General features: G+C 55.7%; 15 protein-coding genes and 2 non-coding genes across 17 annotated transcripts; 6 read left to right on the top strand and 11 right to left on the bottom strand.

The window, feature by feature from the left end:
• Positions 1–61: 61 nt before the first annotated feature.
• On the bottom strand, positions 62–3,121 carry MRET_0979 (mitogen-activated protein kinase kinase kinase; the record flags this gene model as incomplete). The annotated part of the gene is made up of 1 exon (XM_027627606.1): positions 62–3,121. One exon carries the CDS (start codon positions 3,119–3,121, stop codon positions 62–64), a length of 3,060 nt encoding a protein of 1,019 aa, XP_027483570.1.
• A 141-nt stretch (positions 3,122–3,262) lies between these two features.
• MRET_0978 (peroxin-4) lies at positions 3,263–3,739 on the top strand (the record flags this gene model as incomplete). The annotated part of the gene is made up of 1 exon (XM_027627605.1): positions 3,263–3,739. The coding sequence occupies one exon, from the start codon at positions 3,263–3,265 to the stop codon at positions 3,737–3,739; it is 477 nt and encodes a 158-aa protein (XP_027483571.1).
• A 41-nt stretch (positions 3,740–3,780) lies between these two features.
• On the bottom strand, positions 3,781–4,422 carry MRET_0977 (Ras-related protein Rab-11A; the record flags this gene model as incomplete). Its single annotated transcript, XM_027627604.1, has 1 exon — positions 3,781–4,422. The coding sequence occupies one exon, from the start codon at positions 4,420–4,422 to the stop codon at positions 3,781–3,783; it is 642 nt and encodes a 213-aa protein (XP_027483564.1).
• Positions 4,423–4,556: 134 nt separating this feature from the next.
• Positions 4,557–7,031, bottom strand: MRET_0976 (DNA replication licensing factor MCM3; the record flags this gene model as incomplete). The annotated part of the gene is made up of 2 exons (XM_027627603.1): positions 4,557–4,576; positions 4,604–7,031. 2 exons carry the CDS (start codon positions 7,029–7,031, stop codon positions 4,557–4,559), a joined length of 2,448 nt encoding a protein of 815 aa, XP_027483565.1.
• Positions 7,032–7,108: 77 nt separating this feature from the next.
• Positions 7,109–7,974, bottom strand: MRET_0975 (COP9 signalosome complex subunit 6; the record flags this gene model as incomplete). Its single annotated transcript, XM_027627602.1, has 2 exons — positions 7,109–7,195; positions 7,219–7,974. The coding sequence occupies 2 exons, from the start codon at positions 7,972–7,974 to the stop codon at positions 7,109–7,111; spliced, it is 843 nt and encodes a 280-aa protein (XP_027483562.1).
• A 117-nt stretch (positions 7,975–8,091) lies between these two features.
• MRET_0974 (uncharacterized protein) lies at positions 8,092–9,969 on the top strand (the record flags this gene model as incomplete). The annotated part of the gene is made up of 1 exon (XM_027627601.1): positions 8,092–9,969. One exon carries the CDS (start codon positions 8,092–8,094, stop codon positions 9,967–9,969), a length of 1,878 nt encoding a protein of 625 aa, XP_027483563.1.
• MRET_0973 (uncharacterized protein) lies at positions 9,970–10,833 on the bottom strand (the record flags this gene model as incomplete). The annotated part of the gene is made up of 1 exon (XM_027627600.1): positions 9,970–10,833. The coding sequence occupies one exon, from the start codon at positions 10,831–10,833 to the stop codon at positions 9,970–9,972; it is 864 nt and encodes a 287-aa protein (XP_027483568.1).
• Positions 10,834–10,888: 55 nt separating this feature from the next.
• On the top strand, positions 10,889–11,728 carry MRET_0972 (translin family protein; the record flags this gene model as incomplete). Its single annotated transcript, XM_027627599.1, has 3 exons — positions 10,889–11,474; positions 11,504–11,587; positions 11,613–11,728. The coding sequence occupies 3 exons, from the start codon at positions 10,889–10,891 to the stop codon at positions 11,726–11,728; spliced, it is 786 nt and encodes a 261-aa protein (XP_027483569.1).
• Positions 11,729–11,736: 8 nt separating this feature from the next.
• On the bottom strand, positions 11,737–11,996 carry MRET_0971 (uncharacterized protein; the record flags this gene model as incomplete). Its single annotated transcript, XM_027627598.1, has 2 exons — positions 11,737–11,941; positions 11,971–11,996. 2 exons carry the CDS (start codon positions 11,994–11,996, stop codon positions 11,737–11,739), a joined length of 231 nt encoding a protein of 76 aa, XP_027483566.1.
• Positions 11,997–12,107: 111 nt separating this feature from the next.
• MRET_0970 (RAD50-interacting protein 1) lies at positions 12,108–14,804 on the top strand (the record flags this gene model as incomplete). Its single annotated transcript, XM_027627597.1, has 1 exon — positions 12,108–14,804. The coding sequence occupies one exon, from the start codon at positions 12,108–12,110 to the stop codon at positions 14,802–14,804; it is 2,697 nt and encodes an 898-aa protein (XP_027483567.1).
• Positions 14,805–14,815: 11 nt separating this feature from the next.
• On the bottom strand, positions 14,816–14,898 carry MRET_t0013. Its single transcript has one exon. It is a non-coding gene; the product is annotated as a tRNA-Asp (tRNA).
• A 305-nt stretch (positions 14,899–15,203) lies between these two features.
• Positions 15,204–15,288, top strand: MRET_t0012. The gene has a single exon. It is a non-coding gene; the product is annotated as a tRNA-Ile (tRNA).
• A 134-nt stretch (positions 15,289–15,422) lies between these two features.
• Positions 15,423–16,742, bottom strand: MRET_0969 (DUF300 domain protein; the record flags this gene model as incomplete). The annotated part of the gene is made up of 1 exon (XM_027627596.1): positions 15,423–16,742. The coding sequence occupies one exon, from the start codon at positions 16,740–16,742 to the stop codon at positions 15,423–15,425; it is 1,320 nt and encodes a 439-aa protein (XP_027483631.1).
• Positions 16,743–16,989: 247 nt separating this feature from the next.
• On the bottom strand, positions 16,990–17,542 carry MRET_0968 (ubiquinol-cytochrome c reductase subunit 7; the record flags this gene model as incomplete). The annotated part of the gene is made up of 4 exons (XM_027627595.1): positions 16,990–17,091; positions 17,128–17,247; positions 17,325–17,480; positions 17,534–17,542. The coding sequence occupies 4 exons, from the start codon at positions 17,540–17,542 to the stop codon at positions 16,990–16,992; spliced, it is 387 nt and encodes a 128-aa protein (XP_027483630.1).
• A 174-nt stretch (positions 17,543–17,716) lies between these two features.
• MRET_0967 (protoporphyrinogen/coproporphyrinogen III oxidase) lies at positions 17,717–19,294 on the top strand (the record flags this gene model as incomplete). Its single annotated transcript, XM_027627594.1, has 1 exon — positions 17,717–19,294. One exon carries the CDS (start codon positions 17,717–17,719, stop codon positions 19,292–19,294), a length of 1,578 nt encoding a protein of 525 aa, XP_027483623.1.
• A 14-nt stretch (positions 19,295–19,308) lies between these two features.
• MRET_0966 (fructose-1,6-bisphosphatase I) lies at positions 19,309–20,331 on the bottom strand (the record flags this gene model as incomplete). The annotated part of the gene is made up of 1 exon (XM_027627593.1): positions 19,309–20,331. One exon carries the CDS (start codon positions 20,329–20,331, stop codon positions 19,309–19,311), a length of 1,023 nt encoding a protein of 340 aa, XP_027483622.1.
• Positions 20,332–20,540: 209 nt separating this feature from the next.
• MRET_0965 (uncharacterized protein) lies at positions 20,541–21,356 on the bottom strand (the record flags this gene model as incomplete). The annotated part of the gene is made up of 1 exon (XM_027627592.1): positions 20,541–21,356. One exon carries the CDS (start codon positions 21,354–21,356, stop codon positions 20,541–20,543), a length of 816 nt encoding a protein of 271 aa, XP_027483625.1.
• Between the last annotated feature and the right edge of the window lie 329 nt (positions 21,357–21,685).

The following is a 21,685-nucleotide window of genomic DNA, read 5'->3' as shown; positions in this document are numbered from 1 at the left end:
TATGTAATCACTAGCTAGACCCTCGACATGCAGGTACGCTCCCTCTGCGAGTCCCTCTCCCTTACTTCGGAGGACACAGCAACTTGTACAGCCCACTATCCTCAAAGCACCAATTCGGCGATGGCCAGGCGAAAACGTGCTCCAGCAGACGCGCGGCGGTGGGACGGCGGTCCGGGTCAATCTCGAAGCAGTTACGCAAAAAGTGGGCGGCCGGTTTCGATATCTTTACATCTTTCGGCACAGGCGGCGCACGACGTTCAGCGCCGATCTTGAACATGGCCTGCACGGCCTCTTCGTCCGACCAGGGCCTGCGGCCAGCCAGCATTTCCAACACAACACAGCCCAGACTCCAAATATCGACTTTCGCGCTGTATCCTTTGCGCGATAGGCTCACGACCTCTGGCGCCATCCAAAATATACTGCCCTGGAGCGACATGTTTTCCACATTGGCATAAATGTCTTCGCTGCGACGCACCGTGCCGAAATCAGAAATCTTGCACGTGCCTTGGTAATCCACCAAGAGGTTGTCCGCTTTCAGGTCGCGGTGCAAAATGCCCTGCTTGTGGAGATACGCCAAGCCTTGGAGCGTCTGGTTCAGAAAGGAGCTGGTCATGTCCTCTTCAAACTTGCCGTACCGACGCAAGCAGCTGCCGATGGACCCACCGGGGACGTACTCCAAAAAGATACTTAGCGTGTCCAGCGTCTCTTCGAAGCCAAGGCACGTCACGACGTTGGGATGATCGAGGTCCTTGAGCGTCTCAATCTCCGACTTGAGGGCTGACACAATGCTGCGCTGCCTCGATGAGTCACGGTCTGCCGCTGTGCGAGGCAGCTCTACTTGTTTCACCGCAATCATCTCACCTGTCGTGGCATTGAGTGCGAGATACACACGGCCATATGTGCCTTTGCCAATCAAGTCGCCCTTGACCCACTTGAACACCGGCTGCGTGTCGGGGTCCATCGAGTTGTGGGTATTGCCATCGGGCACGATGCCAACCGAGTTGGCACCGTTCGTGCGCATTTCCACCATACGTCCACCCCATAGTTTCGTGCTCTTTCGTCGGCTCAGAACCTCTTCATTCTTCAGCTTGTTTCGACGCTCTTCCTGCTTGGTCTTTTCTAGAAGCTGGCGTCTGTTTTGTGCAATGATGCGGATCGAATGGTGCTGGTGTCGTGAAAGACCACGGGGTGCACGACGGTGCTTGGTCGACGGCGTCCCACCGGCCACAATGCGGTCCTCTTTCTGGGCAGACAGCGGCGTTTCGCTACTAGTCTGGGGCGAGAGAGCCATGTCGCTGAGGGGCTGGTCCAGATCGTGGCGGGGAAACAGGTTGTCCAGTTGCTCATACAGTTCCTCCGGAGGCGGGCGGAATGCCCAGCTCTGTCGATAGCTGTCTTGCGACGATTTCGAGGCGACCGTCGTGGCCGAAGCCTGGGACGGCGCTTTGGGCTCAGGAGGCGGGGATATAGAGAGAGTAAGAACGGGCCGAGAGGCGTCGCGGGGTGTCAGAGTACTAGGAGATGGGCGCAGCGTATCGGCATCGTGCGGCCGAGTTGTGAGCGTCGATGCGTCCAGTGGTTGCGCAAACGTGCCGCCCAGCGTATCGTCGGCAAACGAGTCGAAGGCAGGTGCGTCCGAGGTCGAGACATTTTTGCGTTCCTGTGACACTCGCAAATGTGCCATCAACCGCTGCATGGAGCTGTCACCGCTGTGATCTGACTGCGTCGACCGGTCCGAGGGTATGTGATCTGTCCACTCCGAGTGTATGTCTTGGCGCCAGGGCGACATTTGAGCCGAAGCTGGAGAAGCCGAGCTGATGGGCGAGGGCACAGGCAGTGGCCGTGGACCCAAGCTGCTTTCACCGCGATACAGGACGGGTGGCGTGGAATTAGGGTATACGTTCTCGTCCTGAGGCGATCCGACATCGCTGGAGCTGGACAGGGCGGGTGATTTCGACGGCTTCAGTACGCGTCGAGGGACAGCTTCATCAGGATCGCGTTTGTAAGGTGCGTCGAGTTGAAAGGACGCCGGCCGCCCATTGGGTGCCGCCACGGGCGCATGATGGGGCGATGGGGCGGGTCGACTGCTCGACATGCCATGCACAGAGAGAGGGCGTGACGATTTTCGAAGAGCCTTGTCGTCCAGACTCGATGACGGCACCAGCATGCCCGGCTGCAGGTACGGAAAACTCGGGGCCTGTGAGGGCGGCAGGACCACGGCGGGGGACATGTGTCGGTTCGTAAGCGGGGGCAGAAATGTGTCTTTGATATGCTGTGGTGCTCCTGCTGGCGCTGTAGGGATCCATGGCTGGCGCCGCGGGACGACGTTCCGAGCCACGTTGGGTGGCGCATAAGGCACCGGCGGGGGCTGATGAGATGCATACAACGAATCGCCCGGCCATGCGAGGTTCGCGGGAGCCGTGTGCTGTGGCACTAAGATGGGCGACGCGTACACGACGGGCGCTTCATGAGGTTCATCAGAGACCGCGCGGCGTTGGAGGACGCGAAATTTGACTGTGCCTTTATCGTCGCCGAACTGGAGACATAGGGACAGGAGGGTATCATCATCGATGAGCGGGGAGTTTCCCACATCCGACTCACCAATCTCTGTGCGAATCAAGCCCCACTGAGACAAGTCTTTCCAGGGCAGCTTGAGTTTACGCAGAATCATCTCACGGATGGTGGGCGCAGAATCAATGCCGGTGACGTTGACGACGGAAAAGGACTCATTGTCTAGAGTCGCCTGAATGATGACACGGTCCCCCGAGTCAGTGCTCGAAGGCGTCGAGCCCTGGCTGTGGATGCTCGAGGCTGAATACGGCCGTGACATGTACGCGTTCGTGGGCGGCAGTGGCGCTGGGCCGGTCATGGCCATGGGTGTGCGACGTGGTGAGGTAGCCTGTGGCCACACCATTTCGTCGCTACTTGTGTGTGAGTGCCCGCGCGAATGGCTGCTCAGGCCACTGACGTGCCCTGGTGGTAGGACTGGCCGCCTTCCATATTCGTCGTGGTGGGCTCCAGGCTGCTGGTATGTCACCATCGCGCTGGCACGAGGCACGCCCTGAATGGTGTGTGCATACGGCGCGTGTGACGCTGCACGCTGCTCACTCCATAAATGCATGCACTGTGACTGGATGGGCAAGGGTGGTGCGGGAAATGGCAGAACGAGGTGGTTTGGGCGTTTCGGGTTTGTTGGCAGGGCCCAGCCCAGAAATTGTGGATTTAGACCGGTGCGATTGGACGCGTCCCATTAGTGACAGCGATGCATCGAGATGGCCACAGCGCGTCGATCCGTCGCTTAGCGCACGAACGACGAGGTGCCGAGCATGCGCAGGATGAGCATATCCACGGATTGCGGCCAGTATCAGATGCCAACTTGTTTGCGTGGTCTGCCGTGATTCACGCGCCTGCTGACGGTGCGTACGACGGCGGCCGTTTCGAGATCGATATTCAGGTACCGGATACATACCCCATCAAGCCGCCGACCATGCGCTTCCGCACACGCATCTTCCATCCGAACGTGCATTGGAAAAGCGGTGAAATCTGTCTAGACGTGCTCAAAACGCAGTGGTCGCCGGCATGGACGCTGCACAGCGCTTGTACCGCCGTAGTGGCCCTGCTCGATGCACCGGAGCCAGACAGCCCACTGAACGTCGACGCGGCCAACCTCCTACGAACAGGCGATCTTATCGCGTACCGATCGATGTGTGCGATGTTCACGCGTTTCTACGCCACGTAGCGCACTGTTTCTCTCTATCCACACACACAACGTACATACCCTTAGCAGCAACCGCCCTTCTTTGGCTGGCCACCGTCGTCAGTGGATGGCTGGACGGAAATCGTCTCACCACCGCTGGGCTTAATGACATCGTCTGACGACTGCAGTGCCTTGTTCGACACGATATGGTAGATTTCCGTCAGAATGTTTTGGAAGGCCTGCTCCACGTTGGAGGCGTCCAGGGCCGAGGTCTCGATGAACGACAGGTTGTTTTCGGCCGCGAATGCCTTTGCCTCGTCGGTCGGCACAGCACGCAGGTGCTTCAAGTCGCTTTTGTTGCCGACCAGCATCACAACAATGTTGCTGTCCGCATGGTCACGCAGCTCCTTGAGCCAGCGCGACACATTGATGTACGTCGAATGCTTGGCGATGTCGTAGACGAGTAGCGCACCCACAGCTCCACGGTAATAAGCGGACGTGATCGCGCGGTAGCGCTCCTGACCGGCCGTGTCCCAAATCTGTGCCTTGATCGTCTTGCCGTCCAAGTTGATGCTGCGAGTCGCGAATTCCACACCAATGGTGCTGCGGCTATCGAGGCTGAACTCATTGCGCGTGAAACGAGACAGCAAGTTCGACTTACCCGTGCCCGAGTCACCAATCAGCACCACTTTGAAAAGATAGTCATAGTTCGACTCGGCTGCCATTCTCGTGGATGCTCGTTGTTGTCGAAACGCACACTTTGACATGACACGCGGGCTCTCTGGGGCATTCACTATCTCGGCCGAAGTTGTCTACCAGGACGCGTCGCGCTACTTTGTGACGTATCGCCACCGCCGCACTAAATTTTGTACACCATGTCTGGGGTGAGCTGCTGCATCCACGTACCTTCAGCGATCATGATCTGATTATCCTCACTCATTGCTTCTAGTGCATTGCGTGCATCCTCCTCGGGGATGGGCGTGGGACCTGCCGCGTTCACGGCCTCCAATAGCGTCGTTAACGGTATATACTCTTCCTCAGCAAACGTCGTAGACAATGCCTCGGCTGCACGCACACGAAACTCGCGCAGAGCAGACGAGGTAGCACGCGACGCTGATGGCGGCGCCGGGGCCTTCGCTTCTGCCCGTGTCGACGCTCGCGTGACGTAAGGCGTTTGTCGCGTTGGCTGCCCACCCAGCTGCCGATCTGCCTCGTCTTGGTCCATGTCATCTGAATCAAAGCCATCGTCTGCCTCGTCCTCGTCCTCTTCGTCATCCACGGGTCGTGTTTTCCGGCGCTTGGTCGTCTTGGTATGCATGACCTCTTTGAAGAGAGCATAACGCAGAATCGCCTCCGCTGCCTCAGCATCTTGCTCTTCCACCACCTGACTCAGGCGCGCCTTGGCATAGGCCGTCGCTAAGCGAATCAGTGTCTCCAGCGTACGGGCTGTCAAGGGCGCAGTGCGGCGCATATTTCCGCCCTGCTCGTCATTACGCAAGTTGGCATACACATTCGAAATCCACGCGGCGGCCCCAGGCGACAGGACAGGCGCGATACGTGACTTGGCGTATTGCAAGTACTTTTTCACGAAAGTGATCGACAGAACCTGCTGCCGCTGGTCTCCTTGAATACCCATGTGCAAGAGGGGGTTGTATTTTTCAAAGGGCGACTCATCTTCCTGCGTCTGATCCGCTGCTTCATCGTCAGGGCCGCCTCCGACGTCGAGGACTTGATCGAGGCTGTCTTTGGCAGGCACACCCGCTGGCTGGCCAGGCTGAACGTAGCGATGCATACGCAAGACATGCTCGGAAATCATGCGGTCGCGTTTCTCGTCAATGTCGTCTGTAATGACAAAGAGCAAGTCGAAACGCGACAGCAGCGAGTCTGGCAGCGCAATATTCCGGCCAGGTTCCTTGTGCACGTCGTACTGACCATAAATGGGATTCGCAGCGGCAATGACGGAGCAGCGAGCATTGAGCGTAGTGTGGATACCTGCCTTGGCGATCGTCACCGTCTGTTGCTCCATGACTTCGTGGATCGTGACACGGTCTACATCAGACATTTTGTCAAACTCGTCAATGCACACGACGCCGCGATCCGCCAGAACCATAGCACCCGCCTCGAGACGCCGCTCACCTGTTTCGCGATCGGTCGTGACGGCTGCAGTCAAACCAACACCACTGCTGCCACGGCCCGTCGTGGCAATCGCCAGAGACGCCGTGTTCAGCACGAAGCGCAGCATCTGACTCTTGGCAGTGGATGGATCACCCACCATGAGGATGTTGATATCGCCACGAATGTGTGTGCCATTTGCGAGGTTCTTCTCCTGGCCACCGAGGAGCATGAGCAAGACGGCGCGCTTCAAGTAGTCGTGCCCAAAGATGGACGGAGCGAGCGACTGGGCGAGCAAGTCAAACACGTCTTCCCGCCGTGATATTTTGTTGATGTTGCGGATGTCCAGATCTGTGAGTGGCAGCTGTGAGATGCCACCGCCGGCCTTGTTCGACAGCACATAGACGTAGTTGCCGATCATCAGTGTTCGGAATGTAGACGTGGTGCTTTGACCCACGCGATTACCGAGCGACTTGTACATACCCACGAGCTGGATGCGGTCGCCCGGCTTGACCTGGTCGACGAGGTCGTCATCCATGACCACATCGATGCTGCGTGGCAACTGTCCTGGCGGCGCCCGTTCCGGCATTTCCTGAATGCTGATCATCTGGTGGTCGCGGAACGTACACAAGCCATATTCGGTCGTGAGCCTGTTCCCACTCTCGTCTGTCGTTGGATACGTGCTCGTAGTCGGCGGGCCTGTGCCGTACATGGTCGCGTCGCGATACTCACGCATATGGAAACGCGAGGTCGTATCACAGTAATGGACGGACCGGACAATTTTGGGCCGCACCAGCGAGCACCGTGTGACAATACCTTCGAGCGACATCATCTTTCCGAGGTGCATACTGCGCAGCATGCGTGTATTCACATGGTTGTCACCGAAACTCCCGCGCAGCCCAATGTGGAATTGCTTGCCCTGGATATCGTCTTTGAGGGGGTCGTGCAGTTGTTCGACGAGCACCTGTAGAGCATGCTCGAAAGGCGGTAAGTAGCCGTTAGGTTCGTTTAGCAGGCCATCGGCGTAATCGCGATTGTACACGCGCACGTCGTCGATACTCACGATTAATCGACAGGCCTCGGACGCCAGCATTTGGCGGACGGCCGTGCGGTAATCGACGGCGCCACTTTGATCATCGAGAAACTCGACAAACGTTCGTGCGCGATCCTTGTACAGATCGTCATCCAGCACGGGAATGTCGAGATCCAGTGCGTCGGTCATATCAAGCGGCCGCCACGGTCGTGATCGTCGCACGCAAGGAACGCGCGTCCCACGTGGCTTTTTTGGGTATCGTAGCGCTATGGCAGACGGTCTGGGACCAGGCGACCACCTCCACTGGTGGCCGCGGGGGCCGTGGACGAGGCAAATGCATGGACCTCGGTGATCTGGGTCAGTAGCACGGACGTACCTCATGGAGCGTATGTAGGTTGTTGAGTAGCGTAGCGAGATAGGTGCTGCGAAGGGCATCTGTCTCGTCGTGTGTCTGTGGAGCGGGACGTCGATTTACCACGGCCGTAGCCAAGTCACGCAGGATGGCGGGGTCGTGGGGCTGGGTGCCTTGGCACACGCCGTCAACATAGTCGCATGCGACGGTGAGGCGATCACACAGCATTTGAAGAGCGCGGCGTTCCGACTGCATCGATGCAAGGATATGGTGCGTGCGGGGTGCATCAGAGGGGGCGTCGTCCGTGAAGCGCGCTCGTTGATGGGCGTCATTCAGCACGATACGCTCGGTCGCAGAGGATGGTAGCGATACCGTGGCGGGTGACCATGTATCGTTGTGCGAGAAGGCATGCCATGCAGCCTCGCTCAAGAGGACGAGCGTAAGGGGCGTGTCTGGAGAGAGGCAGCGGAGGAAAGTGGCATGCATGTGTGCATGGTGGGGAGCAGGCTCGGTACCGAGTGCATACCAGCCCACCACTTGTCTGCCAGGCCATACCTGCTGGTGCAGAGCCCATGCCAGCCGCAGCGCCTCCGTGTCGACTTGCGCATCGTCACGGAGGGGCGCGGCTAGCGAATCCACTACCTCGTAGCGGGTGCCGTCCATCACATGGCCCACAAGTACGCCGGCCACATTGCTCGTGGACGCATACTTTAGCGCTCGCGTGCGATGCTCAGCGATGCTCAGCGCCGGCAAGGCGTGCAGCTCGACGTGCACGGCCATAGCCAACGAGGTGAACGCTCCACGTCCGAGGTGGCGTGGGCGCGTTACATAAGCAGGGCAGAAGGTCGGTAGCCGCGACGCCACCGATCTTTTCTTGCAACGCGTCCTTCGTTGTGCATGACCGAGAGCGGCCACGCACGTCCGCATGAAGAGGTGCACGCGGCACCGCATGCGAAGCATCGATTTTCGTCGCTGAACATCAACCAGCGATTCCTGCAGCAGGTGAATACGGTGACGGCGCCGAAGGCGGCGCCCACGCCCGCATCGACGGCGACGTCGACAGCGACGTCTGCATCGCCGGACCATGCACGCGCGGCATGTCCACGGCTTGTCACGGCGATGCCAGGCCGAGCTTCCGCATCGACTCCTGCTACTGAGGCAGGGCGATCGAAAGAGCCTGGTGCTCGTGACGCGACGACCACGACGTCTTCCTCCGCCACACCCGCCTCTACGGCGCCTCGCATGCCATGGAATGCCAGGCACCGTACGGCACCCAAGCCTGTAGTGTCATCGCACGACTTCCCCACAGCCAAAGAAGCCATGGAGGCGGAGCGCAAGGCTGAGGAGCGCGCGGCCGAGGAGCATGCTCGGCACCAGGCCGCGAAGGAAGAGCTGGAGCGGTTTCGAGGCACCGAGATCCACTCGCATGACCACTGGGACGAGATTGATGAAGAAAGCGAGGACGAGCTTGACGATGTCGTTGAGTTTGGCGATGGCACGCAGTACAAGATCTCGGAGGTCGAGGAGGAGCAGTCGAAACGTGCACCGCCGCCGCCTCGTGTGCCAGCCTGGGGCCCGCTACACCGTCCTGCTGCACTGCTGCGACGGTCTGAGCCGCCTGTGTCGATGCCAGCTGCGCCAGCACCCGCATCGTCGCAAGCACCGCCGCCCGCCCCCGTTTCGTCGTGGGGTCCTCTGGCGCAGCGGCACTCCGCCCTGACCGGCAAGCCGCCGCCCAAGATCGAGCCCCCCGCTCCGAAGGTGGATGCCGCTGAGATCGAAGCAGAACAGCAGACCGAGATGTTATCGGCGGCTGAACGTGCACGTCGTCGTCGCGAAGATGACGAGCGCCAGCGTGAGGCGGAGCGTGAGCGTGCTCGGCAAAAGGCGGCACGTCTTGAGGAGATGATGCACAAGAAAGAAGAGGACACGGAGCCTGCGACGTGGCGACGCACGACGCCGCTGCCCAAGAGCCTTTGCACGCCCAAGCGAGTCGAGGTACGGGAGCGCGCCGAGCCTAGGAAACCGGCGCCGAAGGAAGCGCCTCCGACGAAACCAGCGACGCACGAGGCTGACCCTCCGACGCCGCCTGACGCGTGCGTCGTGCGTACGGAGACGACGCGATTCGAGCAGCTGCATGATGAAGTACCGCCCGTCTGGCACAAGTACGCAGTCCACCTGCCTCGGCGGCGTCACCGGCGCCATGGGCCATCGCGTGCGGCGCAGCAGGGTCAGGTGCCGTGTGGTGCGTACGAGCCAGCACCGAGTCTGCACACGCTGTTCACCGCGCACCCGGCGCGCGTCCGCCTGCCCAAGGGCCGGATCGCCCGCTCCGCTACGCCGGTACCTGCCTCGGCCTTTGCGCGTGTGGAACGCGTAGACGAAGCAGCATTTCTGCGTCGCTACGACGAGCTCGCTCATCCTGTGGATGCGCTGTTCGACGATGAGCCGCCACGTGTGCGTCTGCCATCGCGGCGCGCCTCGCCGACGATGCCGACGATGCCTCTGGCGCCGCTGCTGAGCCACAACCTCGACGCCGCGGCGTGGGGCTCGTCGCTCACGCTCCCACCGCTGTCTGTGCCGAAGCAGTCATGGCACGCCTCACTGAAGCAGGTATGGACCCAGAACGACACCACTACCCCCAGCGCACGTAATTCACTGCGCGAGATACCCGACGATGCCGAGACCAGTGGGCTGAGCGCATGGATGGCGCCCAACGGCAGCACACTATTCCCGAGTGACTATTCCGAATTTGTGCTATCGGATGCATGGTAACTATACGCGTCGTGAACGTGCAAATACGGCGGCGGGTCCCATAGATGCACGAGATAGAGGCACTGCCACTCGCCCCCCTGCGCCGCGATCGCGCAGAGTCCAGTCGGCGCGCGTTGGTCTGCCGCGCGCACGGCGCTTGTGCCGGCCTGTCAGATGATACAGTTCGCCGCCGGGCAGAAAGGCCGGGTCCTGCAGCCCCAATGGATCGTCGACACTGGGTGTGCGGGTCGTTGTCGGTCGCGATGGCTTGGCGATCGTCGAGGCGCGGACATCTTTGGCTCGTAGTGCAAGCTTTTGCTTCTTGTAGGCCCGCTCGCGCGCCGAAGGCAGCGAGCGGCGTGGATCCAGCGGCGAATGCTTCAGCGGCGCATCCTCCCAGTCGTCCGCCAGTGCGTCCTCGTCGTCAAAAGTCCGCACAATCGTTCGCTCGCCACGCAGCGTGACATGATCTTTCGGTGCGCGTGGGCGGCGAGACGAGGAGGTGGCAGGCAACGGCGCATCTCGTATCTCATCTTGCGCCAGAGCCTCGGCAAAGACCGCCGGGTCGAGATGCTCGTCTTGGTCGACATGCGTGCGCGCACGCCGAGATGGCTTGGTCTTGGTCGCCTCGCGGCGTTTCTGTGCAGCGCTCCGTGCGGCTCTTTCTGCGTGCCGCTGCGCTGATCTCGCTGCATCCTCCTCGCGAGCCTTGGCACGCGCAGTGGACATACTTACCTCTTCGACGGCGTCGTCCGAGTCATCGTCGCTCTCGATCTCGGCATGTGCGGGCTCTGCGTATACGTCTGGGTCCCCTGGCTCGTCTTCCCACGCACCCGGCGCCTGCGACGGCGGCCGGGCTGCCGCTGAGCTGCTGCGCCGTGTCATGATGCCGTGGTGGAAAAAAAAGGCCCAATGCCTCCTGCACCTCCATACAGCCTACATGCCAGACCCTGTCGCTGAGTTGCGCGGGTCCTTTGAGCGCTTTCGTGATGAGATTGACTCGCACAATGACAAGCGTGAACGACTGATCAAGGCCTCGCGCGACATCACCGCCCTGTCTAAGAAGCTCATTTTTCATCTACATCGGTTCTCGCTCGAGCGCGGTGACGCGGCTACGTCATCACAAGCCGCATTGCTTGGTGAAGCTCACACCAAGCTGCAAGGCATTTACGCACAACTGTCTCAGCTGGCACAAGAGGAAGGACTTGTCAGTGACCATGATCGTCCGAGCGTAGCCATGCTTCGATACGAACGGTATGTGGGCGACAGCATAGAAGAGATGGTGGAAGCTGCGTCGTTTTTGCATTTTCTTGAGCACCGCACTATCCTCCCCTACGAGCAAATGCAGCGTCACTTTTGTGCGCCGGACGGCCGGATTGTGGTGCACATCTCGCCGTTGCGCTACATTCTGGGCCTATGCGACTTGAACGGTGAACTTATGCGCTTTGCCATCGATGCCTCGGCAAGTCCTGATCCCATGCGCATCATTCACCAAGTGCTGCATGTACAGCGCACCATCTACTACAGTATGTAAAGGCGCGCCACTTACCCACAGCTATCGAGCCCATGTCGCCACTGTTGCCTGACATCCGCAAGAAACAGTCCGTCACACTCTCGTCCATCCGCAAAGTGGAAAATGGTACGTCGGACACTATCTTACGCAGCCGCCTATACCATCAGCGTCCGAAGCTTCGAATACGGACACGATCCGCAGTTCATCCGCGACTTTGTGCGCCGCGACCTGGACACGGTACGGACGGACGACTACGATACCATGTAGAATACATCTTAAAACATGGGCAGGAGAATCGCGCCAGCACGGCGGAAGAATAGCACACCCAGCGCAAAGAAGCCGACACTCCACGCCACCGACATATTGCCCCAGAACTTGGCGGGATGCATAATCTCCTCAGCCCAAAAACGCTGGAGCCACGAGGGCTGGATAGGGGCATGTCGACTCACCGACGAGTTGAGAAATCCTGGCTGGGCCGACCTGGTCGTAAGCGCACTGCCTGCACATACAAGTAAGAGCCTCCCTTGCTCGACATCGCGACTAGATGAAGAAGCCGCTGGCTTCGTTCGTCGAGGCGTCCACCAACGCATCACGTGATCCGAAGGGCCACGTCGGCGCGCACGACGCTGGATCCGTGCGACCCGCCATGGCTGGCGTCGTACATACGTGCCCGGGCTACACGCGGGACGAGCTCGAACAGGATGCGAGACGTATCCTCGAGTACGTACAGCCGGCACTGCATCCAGATGCGCAACGTATGGCTGGTACCGACGCCGATATGCGCCTGCTGCCCGTGCTGCTGCAGCACGATCGACTCACAGCCGAGCATCTAGACACACTGCTCCAGACGGCACATATGGACAAGGATGCCGCTATGTCACGTCTCCAGGACGCTGAATCTCAATTGCGCGAATGCGTGAACGACGTGCTGAGACTGCACGGTGCACCCACATCAGAAGATGATGACGACGATGACCTTCTTACGTCGTCGATCGAACCACTCATGGCCCTCTTGGAAGACAAACACCCCAAACACACTCAAGATATACCAAAAACTGATGAAAGTGGTGCATCTGAGCAGCTCGCGAGTCTGTATGCCGCCCGCGCATGCACCCAACTCTTGGCCGATGCTGAGGAAACCCAGCGCTTGGCGTCGTCGTCACCCATCAATGCGCTCGTACAACTCTCTGCCCTTGTGGAAGATGCACCCCAGCGTGGACCAAGAGACTGTCCCATGCTAATGCGCACCATGTCCTGCCTCACACAGAGCCGTGATGCCTTATGCGAGCAAATTAAGCTGGAACGTACCGAGGCACTTCGCACAGCTTTCAAACAGGCTGCCTGGCCGCCCCCGGCGTACCAGAGCCCAGAAACAATGACGCGCGATACACCTGCCTATCATTTATTGGGCCATCCAGCCGTCGAGCTGGCTTGGGCGGACGTGTGCGAGTGGCAATTCACCGCGGCCACCATCGGTCTTATTCCATCACCCTCTTGTATCACCGCACCAGCTACCGTGACAGGCACATCTGACTGCTTAAATGCATCATGCCGCGATGCAGCACCTGGATCCGATACCTATGTCCCCCTCCTGGCCGTCCAAGTCATGATGGAGCAGATTCTACTCCGCTTTCGATACCACTTTGACGGTGCTCGATCTACGAACCGCCTGGACAAACCGGAATGGTTTCTCGCGCATATCTTGGGCCTCATTCAGGTCCTTGGCAACTTATTTGAGGCATCCCCCGATCCATGGACGCCGGGTGGTGATGTTGCTGAACTTACTCGTCGACGTCGCGATACATCGCTAGCCGAGGCACCACTTCGACAGCGATACGTCGCTGTGAATGCCCCATCTGAACTCTTGCATGCCCTTCTGTACCCTGCTCGCCGAAAAATTCAGGCATCCATGCACCGCCTTGTCTGTGAGCGTGCCTTGCTTGCTCACAATATTTACCAATTTATCACGTTCGATGCTGATCTGCGTGATACGTATGCACCCGCGCGTGTGTCTGCCATTTCCTTGGCTGACGAAATTTTAGCACACGAGACGTGGTTTCAATCGTGGCTGGACGGCGAACGTGCTTTTACCGAGCAGCGCTTTGTTTCGCTCATGGAAAAGCCAGGTGCCTGGAATCTTGTGCAAGCTGACACTATGGACGACGAAGGCGTCGCATCTACCACTTTGTCTGACGAAGAGATTGATGTTGATACAGCCACGACGACACGATGCGCCTGCTCTTTGGTACACATGTTGACAGGTGTTACTGAGCAATACAAGCCTCTTCATTCTCTACCTCAACGTTGTGCTTTTATTATCAAGGTTCAACGGCCTTTGTTAGATATGATGCACCACCGACTAGTTCGGCATCTCGATGCATTCGAGAATATGAGCACGGCTTTTTCCCGTGCATTACCTGGTGACATTGCCTCTTTCTCATCTGGTCCGGGCAATGAGCTTGTTCGTGGCGAGCATGGTGTGACCCGTGTTGCCAAAGCACTTCTCTCTGCCGATTATATCAAGAAACAGCTCCAGGAATGGTCAGAATCCACTTTTTTCCTTGGCATGGCGCAAGATATCGCAGAGCTTGATACGTCGTCACCACTATATCGCCTCATGGCCCTCAAGTCATCCAAGGACGACTTGGATTCAGCCAGTCTTATGTCCGTGCTACAGCGTGGAATACAGCGCGGAGCTTCTGCTGCTGCGCAACTTCGTCCTTTGTCCTCAGCTGCCAAAGAAGAACCTGCGCCCCAACCTAACCAGACTGAGGAGACAGATATGCTCGGTATCTGGGACTATTACATCACCAAGTTTGAAATTATTGCTACTCGATCTGCTCATGCTTTGGAACGCTTGACGGTGGCTGAAGTTCTGGACCTTCTTAAGCCATACATCCTGCGCCGCTGGGACCATGATGAGCCTGTGGACGATCAAGAAACCGCATCTCAGGACCAGGCCGATCAGCACCAAGATATACCTACACGCGAACTTATACCTGCTTTATCGAAACTTACCACCATGCTACAACACATGGTACAAGTCCTTCCACCAAATCTACTTCTACCTGTATACCGTCACATCGCTGCATCGCTGAGTCATGCGATTGTAGAGCGGGTCCTCATGCCTAATGCGCGCTTTTCGCAGCAGTTCACAGCATCGCAGGCTCAGCGATTCTGCCTTGATGTCAAACAGGGCTGGCTTCATGTGGCACAGGAAATTGCTATTCATCCCAAAGTGTCGGCTAGACAAGCAAAAGGCATGCCAACCGGCTTGGGCCGAGACCCCGCTACGGCATGGCGTGTCTTGATGGACGCCAGTAAGCAGCTAGAACTGTCATAAATCAAAAAAAGCTTCCGCGCCGGGAATTGAACCCGGGTCTGGGCCGATCTGGTTTATGACAAGGCCCCGTCATAACCACTAAACTACGCAGAACGCTTGTTTAAGTGCGCGACGTAATTTGTTTGTTGAACAAATGGACTAAGTTTCGCAACGCTTGCGTTGGTTCATGACATGGTTCAGGTTCTTTTTCGCATTGTGATGATCAGACCTGCTCATACAGATGATATTTTTCGATTCAACAAATCATAACACACATACGGAGTGTAGTATATGTGGAGCTGTTTGCGTGGGAGGATCAGGCGCTGGCTTTGGGAAAAATCCTAATCACATCTAGTCCTCTGAGCAGTACAAGATGCGCCAGGTTTGAATATGTCAATGTCAATCCTTGCAGTCACGTTCAGCTCGGTGGTGCAGTGGAAGCATGTGGGGCTCATATTAATATGCGGCACCCCAAGGTCGACGGATCGAAACCGTCCTGAGCTACATTTTTTGAATCTCCACGCCATGAAAGCTCATGGCATGCCGCGTATAATGACCATCAAATTCCACTTTTTTTGATGAATAGAGATCTCATTAAACTACTTATTGTACAGCTACACATGGATGAACGAATGGTATTTATGATGTTTGTACGCAAGGGTATTTATAGTCGCCAAAAGGTAATTTTCGGCTTATATTGTACAAGTGGTCTTCTTCCTCTGTCGCGTCAGGGAAACGTAGTTCTGACAACTCGTCGTAGCCACGAGTGGCTTGGTATTCTCGCTTGGGAGCGTGGCGTACCAACGGCGTTCTTTCGTCAAAGCGATGTGTATTCTCACCCACCCAGTATTTTGTTCGTCCATCTTCACTGTATCGTAGACCTGCTCGACTGCGACGGTAGAACGCGTAAGAGTGATGACGGATATCATCACTAGGTTCCCAAGAGCGATACGTATACTCTGTTCCGTACATGGTCGACATCATATCAGCTGCAATATCACCTGTGCCAAAACTATCACGCACGGCATACAAGAAAGGCATCCGACCTACCAGCCGTGGTGACTCTGTCATGTAATCCAGATGCGAGAACGCGTAAATATGTGCGATAGCAAAAATTGGCATTTCGAGACAGATAAGAATATCTTGTAGCGCCGTGGACAAGTACGTATCGTCATAAACTCCGCCAATGTGCGTTACAAGACCCATGGCGACTAGTACGGATATGAACAAACCCTGCCAAAAGCTGAAAAAAATAACGCCTTTGACACAAATGAATTTGGATGCGACACGAAATGGAGCGAGCTCTTTGGATAAGCATATCCAGAACATGGTCAAGTAGTACAACGCCACAAAAACGGAAAAGTTGTATATAATAGCAGTCCAAGTGTAACCATTTCCCAAGTGCAGATGACCATCTTCGTATTTGCCATACATTTTTAAGAGAACAGTAGTAACAGCGAGCACAGGCTTGATTTGGACGTATTGCAAAATGCCACGCTTCAGAGATAGAAAAGTGTATGGATCGCTCAGGTCCATGGGGTAGAGGATTAAGTTTAATGGAAACAAATGCGGCTTAGGTGGTCGGCCGCGCAAATGGACTAACATAGCTCCTTCTCCCGAAAGGTATTCAACGAGCAAGCTGAAAAAACAGTAAATAACAAAGGCTTCGTACAAATCGCGCATCAAATCAATCATTTCAGCAAGCTGTAATGAAAATAAAGATATGGTGGAAGCGACTGCATAAAGCAAAGGCATAATCAAGATGCGAACCACATAGCGTTGAAGCGAAGGCTTGTAGTAATTTTTTAGCTGCAGGAGGATTGAGTATAATGACACGATTGTTGTGAATATCGTAGCTAGCGTACAAAGCGCAAGCAGCGATCTTGGAAGTGATCGCCCTGACCCACCATCAACAGGAGGCGCCATAATGGTAAACAAGGGCGAACTTGCTCCAGCCATGGTGCATCAAGGTCTCGAGTCCCTTACGCCAAGATAGGCCTGGTCGTCAAATGCATTATCAGCACTCATCTCCACTCTCCTGCCTAAGTGCACCAGCAAAAGTAGCCTATCATTCCAGCACAAAAATGCATCAGCAAGCCTCGCATACAGAGCTATGTGCAAAACAAGCAAGAACATGCCTATCGGGGCAGCATGGTCATGCGGGTAACGTAAAATGGGTCAAAGGGGGATGCGACCAGCCACCTATTTAATGGTGCCTGAGCTGTTCGACTTTCATCGTGTCCCAAGCTAGACGCTCGTCATCAGCGGCCTGCACCTCCTTGAGTAGCGGCGTAACGTAGCGCTTGTCCTGCTTTGTTAGTACATCACCAATGATGAAACGTACATTTTCAGGCGTTGTCCACTGGTCCTTGGGAAGATCGCGCTGCACAATAGAGCACTGAACGGCGCGCCGCATACGGTAGACGCGGTCGTATGTCTCATTCTCAGGGAGACGTGAGAGAGCCTGAGCCAAGTGTTAGCTTTCTGGTCATACACGACCCACGCTGTACTTGCGCGGGACAAAAAACCGAATATACGTACCTTCTGCATCTGCATGTTCTCTTCTTGAATGAGGTCGTCGTAGCGCAGACCCATCTGGCGGTAGCCTGCAATGTGCGCGTAAGCGTTTGCGACGGGCTTCACAAGCTTGTGAAGAGTCGGCGACGACTTAATGAAGCTAGCAAGCGAGATACTCTTCTTCAATAATGTTAGATTACTACTCCCACAATAGCGCGCACACAAGTACGTACCGACGCCATAGTCTGTCCGCTCACAATCGGTGGATGAGTATGAAGCAGAAAATAAGTGCTTCGTCAATCCGTTCCGTCCCGCGCCGGTGATTTCCAAGCATCCTCCACGTGACTCTCCACACCTTTGCTCACGGTTGCCCAACTCTTCTGAGCACCCATTGAACGCGCGCGTGTGGAGAAAGAATGCCGGGCTCAGGTGGCAAAACGATTGCTGTGCTGGGCGGTGGCATTACTGGACTGACATCCGCCTTCACCTTAGCACGGTCGCTTCCTCAAGATGCATACCGAATTGTCTTGATTGAATCTCAATCACGCCTTGGGGGGCACGTGCATAGTAACCGAGAGCCGTCTACCTCGGCCTTGTATGAATGGGGTCCCAGAAGTATACGTCCTGTTGGATACAGGGGGCTCCGCACCATTGAATTACTACATCAACTTTCTCTTCAAGACCGTATGGTACTTGTGCCTCGCTCCTCTGCCTCGGCGCAGAATCGTTTCCTATACCATGATGGGCAATTGCTCCGTTTACCATCTTCCTTTTGGTCAGCTATACAAGCGACAGTGCGGCAACCAACACTACGAAGGATATTTGCAGAAGTTCGAAACGAATGGCGCATACCTCGCTCTGAACATCTCGGCACAGCGGCTGGCGACGAATCTGTCCATGCGTTTTTCAATCGCCGATTTGGACCCTGCTTAGCTGACACGATGGCATCCGCTTTGATGCATGGCATCTATGCAGGAGACTCGCGTGAGCTTAGTATAAAAGCTGTCATGCCCTCTCTCGTCTTGACAGAGCAGATGCATGGCAGCTTGCTTCGGGCCCTTCTTCCTCGTTTTCTTAATTCTCGATACAAGGCATCTACGTATGAAAACTCGGACCAGGCCAGAAAAGAGGCCGTCGAATCGCGCCTGGATCCAGGTCTTGTACGAAAGCTCCGATCTACTAGTATCTACTCTTTTCCTCAAGGCCTTGCAGAACTGACTCGTGCTCTAGAGGCGGAGCTTCTTGCCATGCCACACGTTTCTATTTGGAAGGGCGATGCCTGCAAGCGAATTGTGCCTGGCCAACGCATTGAGATCGAAACGAATCATTCCAAGCTTTATGCTGATCGCGTCGTTGCTACTGTTCCTTCCAGCCACTTAGCACCCCTCTTGCCAGATCTGCCCCATCTCGCCTATAATCCATCTGCTCACTTGGCTATTGTGGATATTGTGCTTGGTGTAGCAGATGTATTACCGATTCGTGGGTTTGGCTATCTTGTGCCGCGGAATGCCACAAATAATTCAGACGAGATCCTTGGCGTCATTTTTGACAGCGATGCTGTGCCGAATCAGTCACAACGACTTACTAAACTGACTGTGATGATGGGTGGACCATACTGGCGACACCGTTCTTCTTTTCCAAACGAAGACGATGTCAAAGAACGTGCGCTTCGTGCATTGCATTCTCAATTAGGTCTTTCTTTGCTGACCCTCACTTCACATCTAGAAAACATTTACGCTCGCGTGATGACTGACACTATCCCCCAATATCTTGTGGGACATCCTCAGCGCATGGCCGAGTTGAAAGCTGCTATCAAAATGCATCCACAATGGCGAAACCGTCTTTCTCTGCTTGGCTACAGCTATGGTGGCGTTGGCGTGAACGATTGCATTGCCAATGCCATGGACACGTGTGATGCCATTTGCAACTACGAACAGAACAGATCGCCGCTGTCCGATATAAGTGGTCTTCAGCCAGCACTATTTCCAGGATAGATATACAGGGTGCTTTATTTGTGGTAGAATGACAAGAGGTCCTGCACATCCTCCTTCGAGCCAAGGAAAATGGGCACGCGTTCGTGAATAGACTTGGGTTCGACGTCTAGCACACGCTTCTCACCTGTGGTAGCCAGACCACCAGCTTGTTCAATCAAGAAGGCCATAGGAAATCCCTCGTACAGAAGACGCAGCTTACCATCTTTGGTCTTCTTGTCGGAGGGGTAACCGAAGATACCACCGTACAGAAGTGTGCGGTGTACATCAGCCACCATGGAGCCAATGTAGCGCGCCGTGTATGGCTTCTTGCCCTCACCCGGGAATTTGACCGATTCGAGGTACTTGATGACTGGCTCGTGGAAGTACATTGAATTGCCCTCGTTGAACGAGTAAATCTTGCCGCGCGAGGGGATTTCAATGTTGGGGTGCGTCAGCACAAATTCACCAAAACTGCTGTCGAGCGTGAAGCCGTTTACACCATTACCTGTGGAGAGTACGATGTTTGCCGAGGAACCGTACATGCAGTAGCCCGCGGCAACCATTTCCCGGCCCGGGCGCAACACATCCTTTACACTACCCTCTGATCCGTCTTGGATGCGGTAAATACCGAAAATAGTGCCAATGTTCACACCAGCATCAATATTGCTAGAGCCATCGAGTGGATCAAACACAACACAATACTTGCCTGGGTGGCCGCCGTGTTCCCTTACAATAATAATATTGTCTTCTTCCTCCGAGACAAGCACGGAGCATTGACCCGAAGAAGAGAGCAGCTTGATCATGACCTCGTTCGATAAAACATCCAATTTCTTCTGCTCTTCACCCTGGACGTTCTGGTTGCCAGCAATACCAATCAGGTCGTTCACGCGCGCCTTACGCACCAGGTTCTCAATCACCTTGCAAATGGTTTGCAAAGAGCTGAGCAGGAGAGTCATTTCACCGGTTACAGTTGCGTCTTGACTGCGGGCGCGGGCGCCCTCCGAAAGCACGTGTCGAGTAAGCGTGATAATATCCGTTTGATGCTGCTGGGTCTCCATTGTGAACTATTGTGTGGTAGGAGGATAAGAAGGATGGGCCATGAAAGCGTAATTCCTTCGTTGGCCCCGGCACAGCCACGTGGTGGTCCAGCGCGGCCACTCAGGGCTTAGGTCCCACCATAGCTCCACGCACGGATCAAAGGAACACCACAATCCTACATTAAAAACTAGCATTCATACAAATAAAGATCAAACTATTATCACACTTCTTAGTCCTTCTTCTTGTTAGACTTAGGGGCAGCCGTGACTGCTTTCTGCAGCTCAGGCACCGTCTTGTTCTGCAAGTACGACACCACTTTGTTCAAGCGGTCGAGGATCGGCACCTTGCCATCGAGGGCCTCAGCAGAGAGATCCTTGTACGTCGTATTAAGCACGTGGATGTAGGGATCAAGGCGCTTTTGAGCCTCCGAGGGCAGCGTAGCAGCAAACTTTTGCAGACCTTCAATCTCGCCCACCACGCTCTTGACCAGACTCGAGGCCTGCTTCTCACCCTCGCTCACGTCCTGAGAGGACTTTTGAGAGATTTCTTTGGCGACACTCAGGACTTTCTCGTGCATTGAAGAAATCGACGCACCAACCTTCTTGATGTACTCATTCTCATTCTGCTGCAGCTGCTCCACGACTTTGACACCTTGATCATAGACTGACTTGGCTGGGGCCTTAATGCGGTTTTCGTACACATCTTGGGAGAGTTGATGCGCCTGCACCTTGCCGTTAGCGTACAAGTCATTCCAGGTCACTTCAAATGGGTACGGCACTTTGTCCTTGGCATATTGGAGCGTGCGTACAGCATAGTTATCAACACTGATCAGAGTCTTGTTGAAGCGCTTAGCCAGAGGCAAAATGAGCAGCAGAAACTCGATAAACAAGCATTCAGCCAAATCGAACAGGCGCAGGAGCAGAGGGTGATCTTTCAAGAAGCGATGACCAACCTGGATTGCCTGGGCAACAAGAGGGATTTGGACGATAAAGTCCACGGTCTGGCTTTTGATCATGGGCCTATTGTTGAAGACGTCGTCACGCATGTTATCGGTAGCGAAACAAAAAGAGATTTGGTCGGCCACCGGCCGCCTAAGGTTTCCGTGCGCCGATGTGCCGCCCGGATGATCCTGACAATTGTTTTATCATTGGTCCGCCAAGCCAATAACATAGTTTATCTGACTTTTTATGCACTACACTCTAATCTGAGTGGCCCAATTTTTGACGAGCCAATGTACAGAGCGACTGTTCATGCACTTGCCCGAAGGTTGCTCACATTTAATCGAGCTTGAGTGTGATTTGCACGCACAACAGCAGCTGATAGCACAGACTCCGAAAGCAGTAAGGCACGTCTCGTACCTGCCTACTTTATTCG

The sequence above is a fragment of the Malassezia restricta genome, chromosome II (assembly GCF_003290485.1).
Source record: "Malassezia restricta chromosome II, complete sequence".
Taxonomy (NCBI): domain Eukaryota; kingdom Fungi; phylum Basidiomycota; class Malasseziomycetes; order Malasseziales; family Malasseziaceae; genus Malassezia; species Malassezia restricta.
The sequence above is the reverse complement of the archived record's forward strand: the minus strand, read 5'-3'. Positions and strand labels throughout refer to the sequence as shown.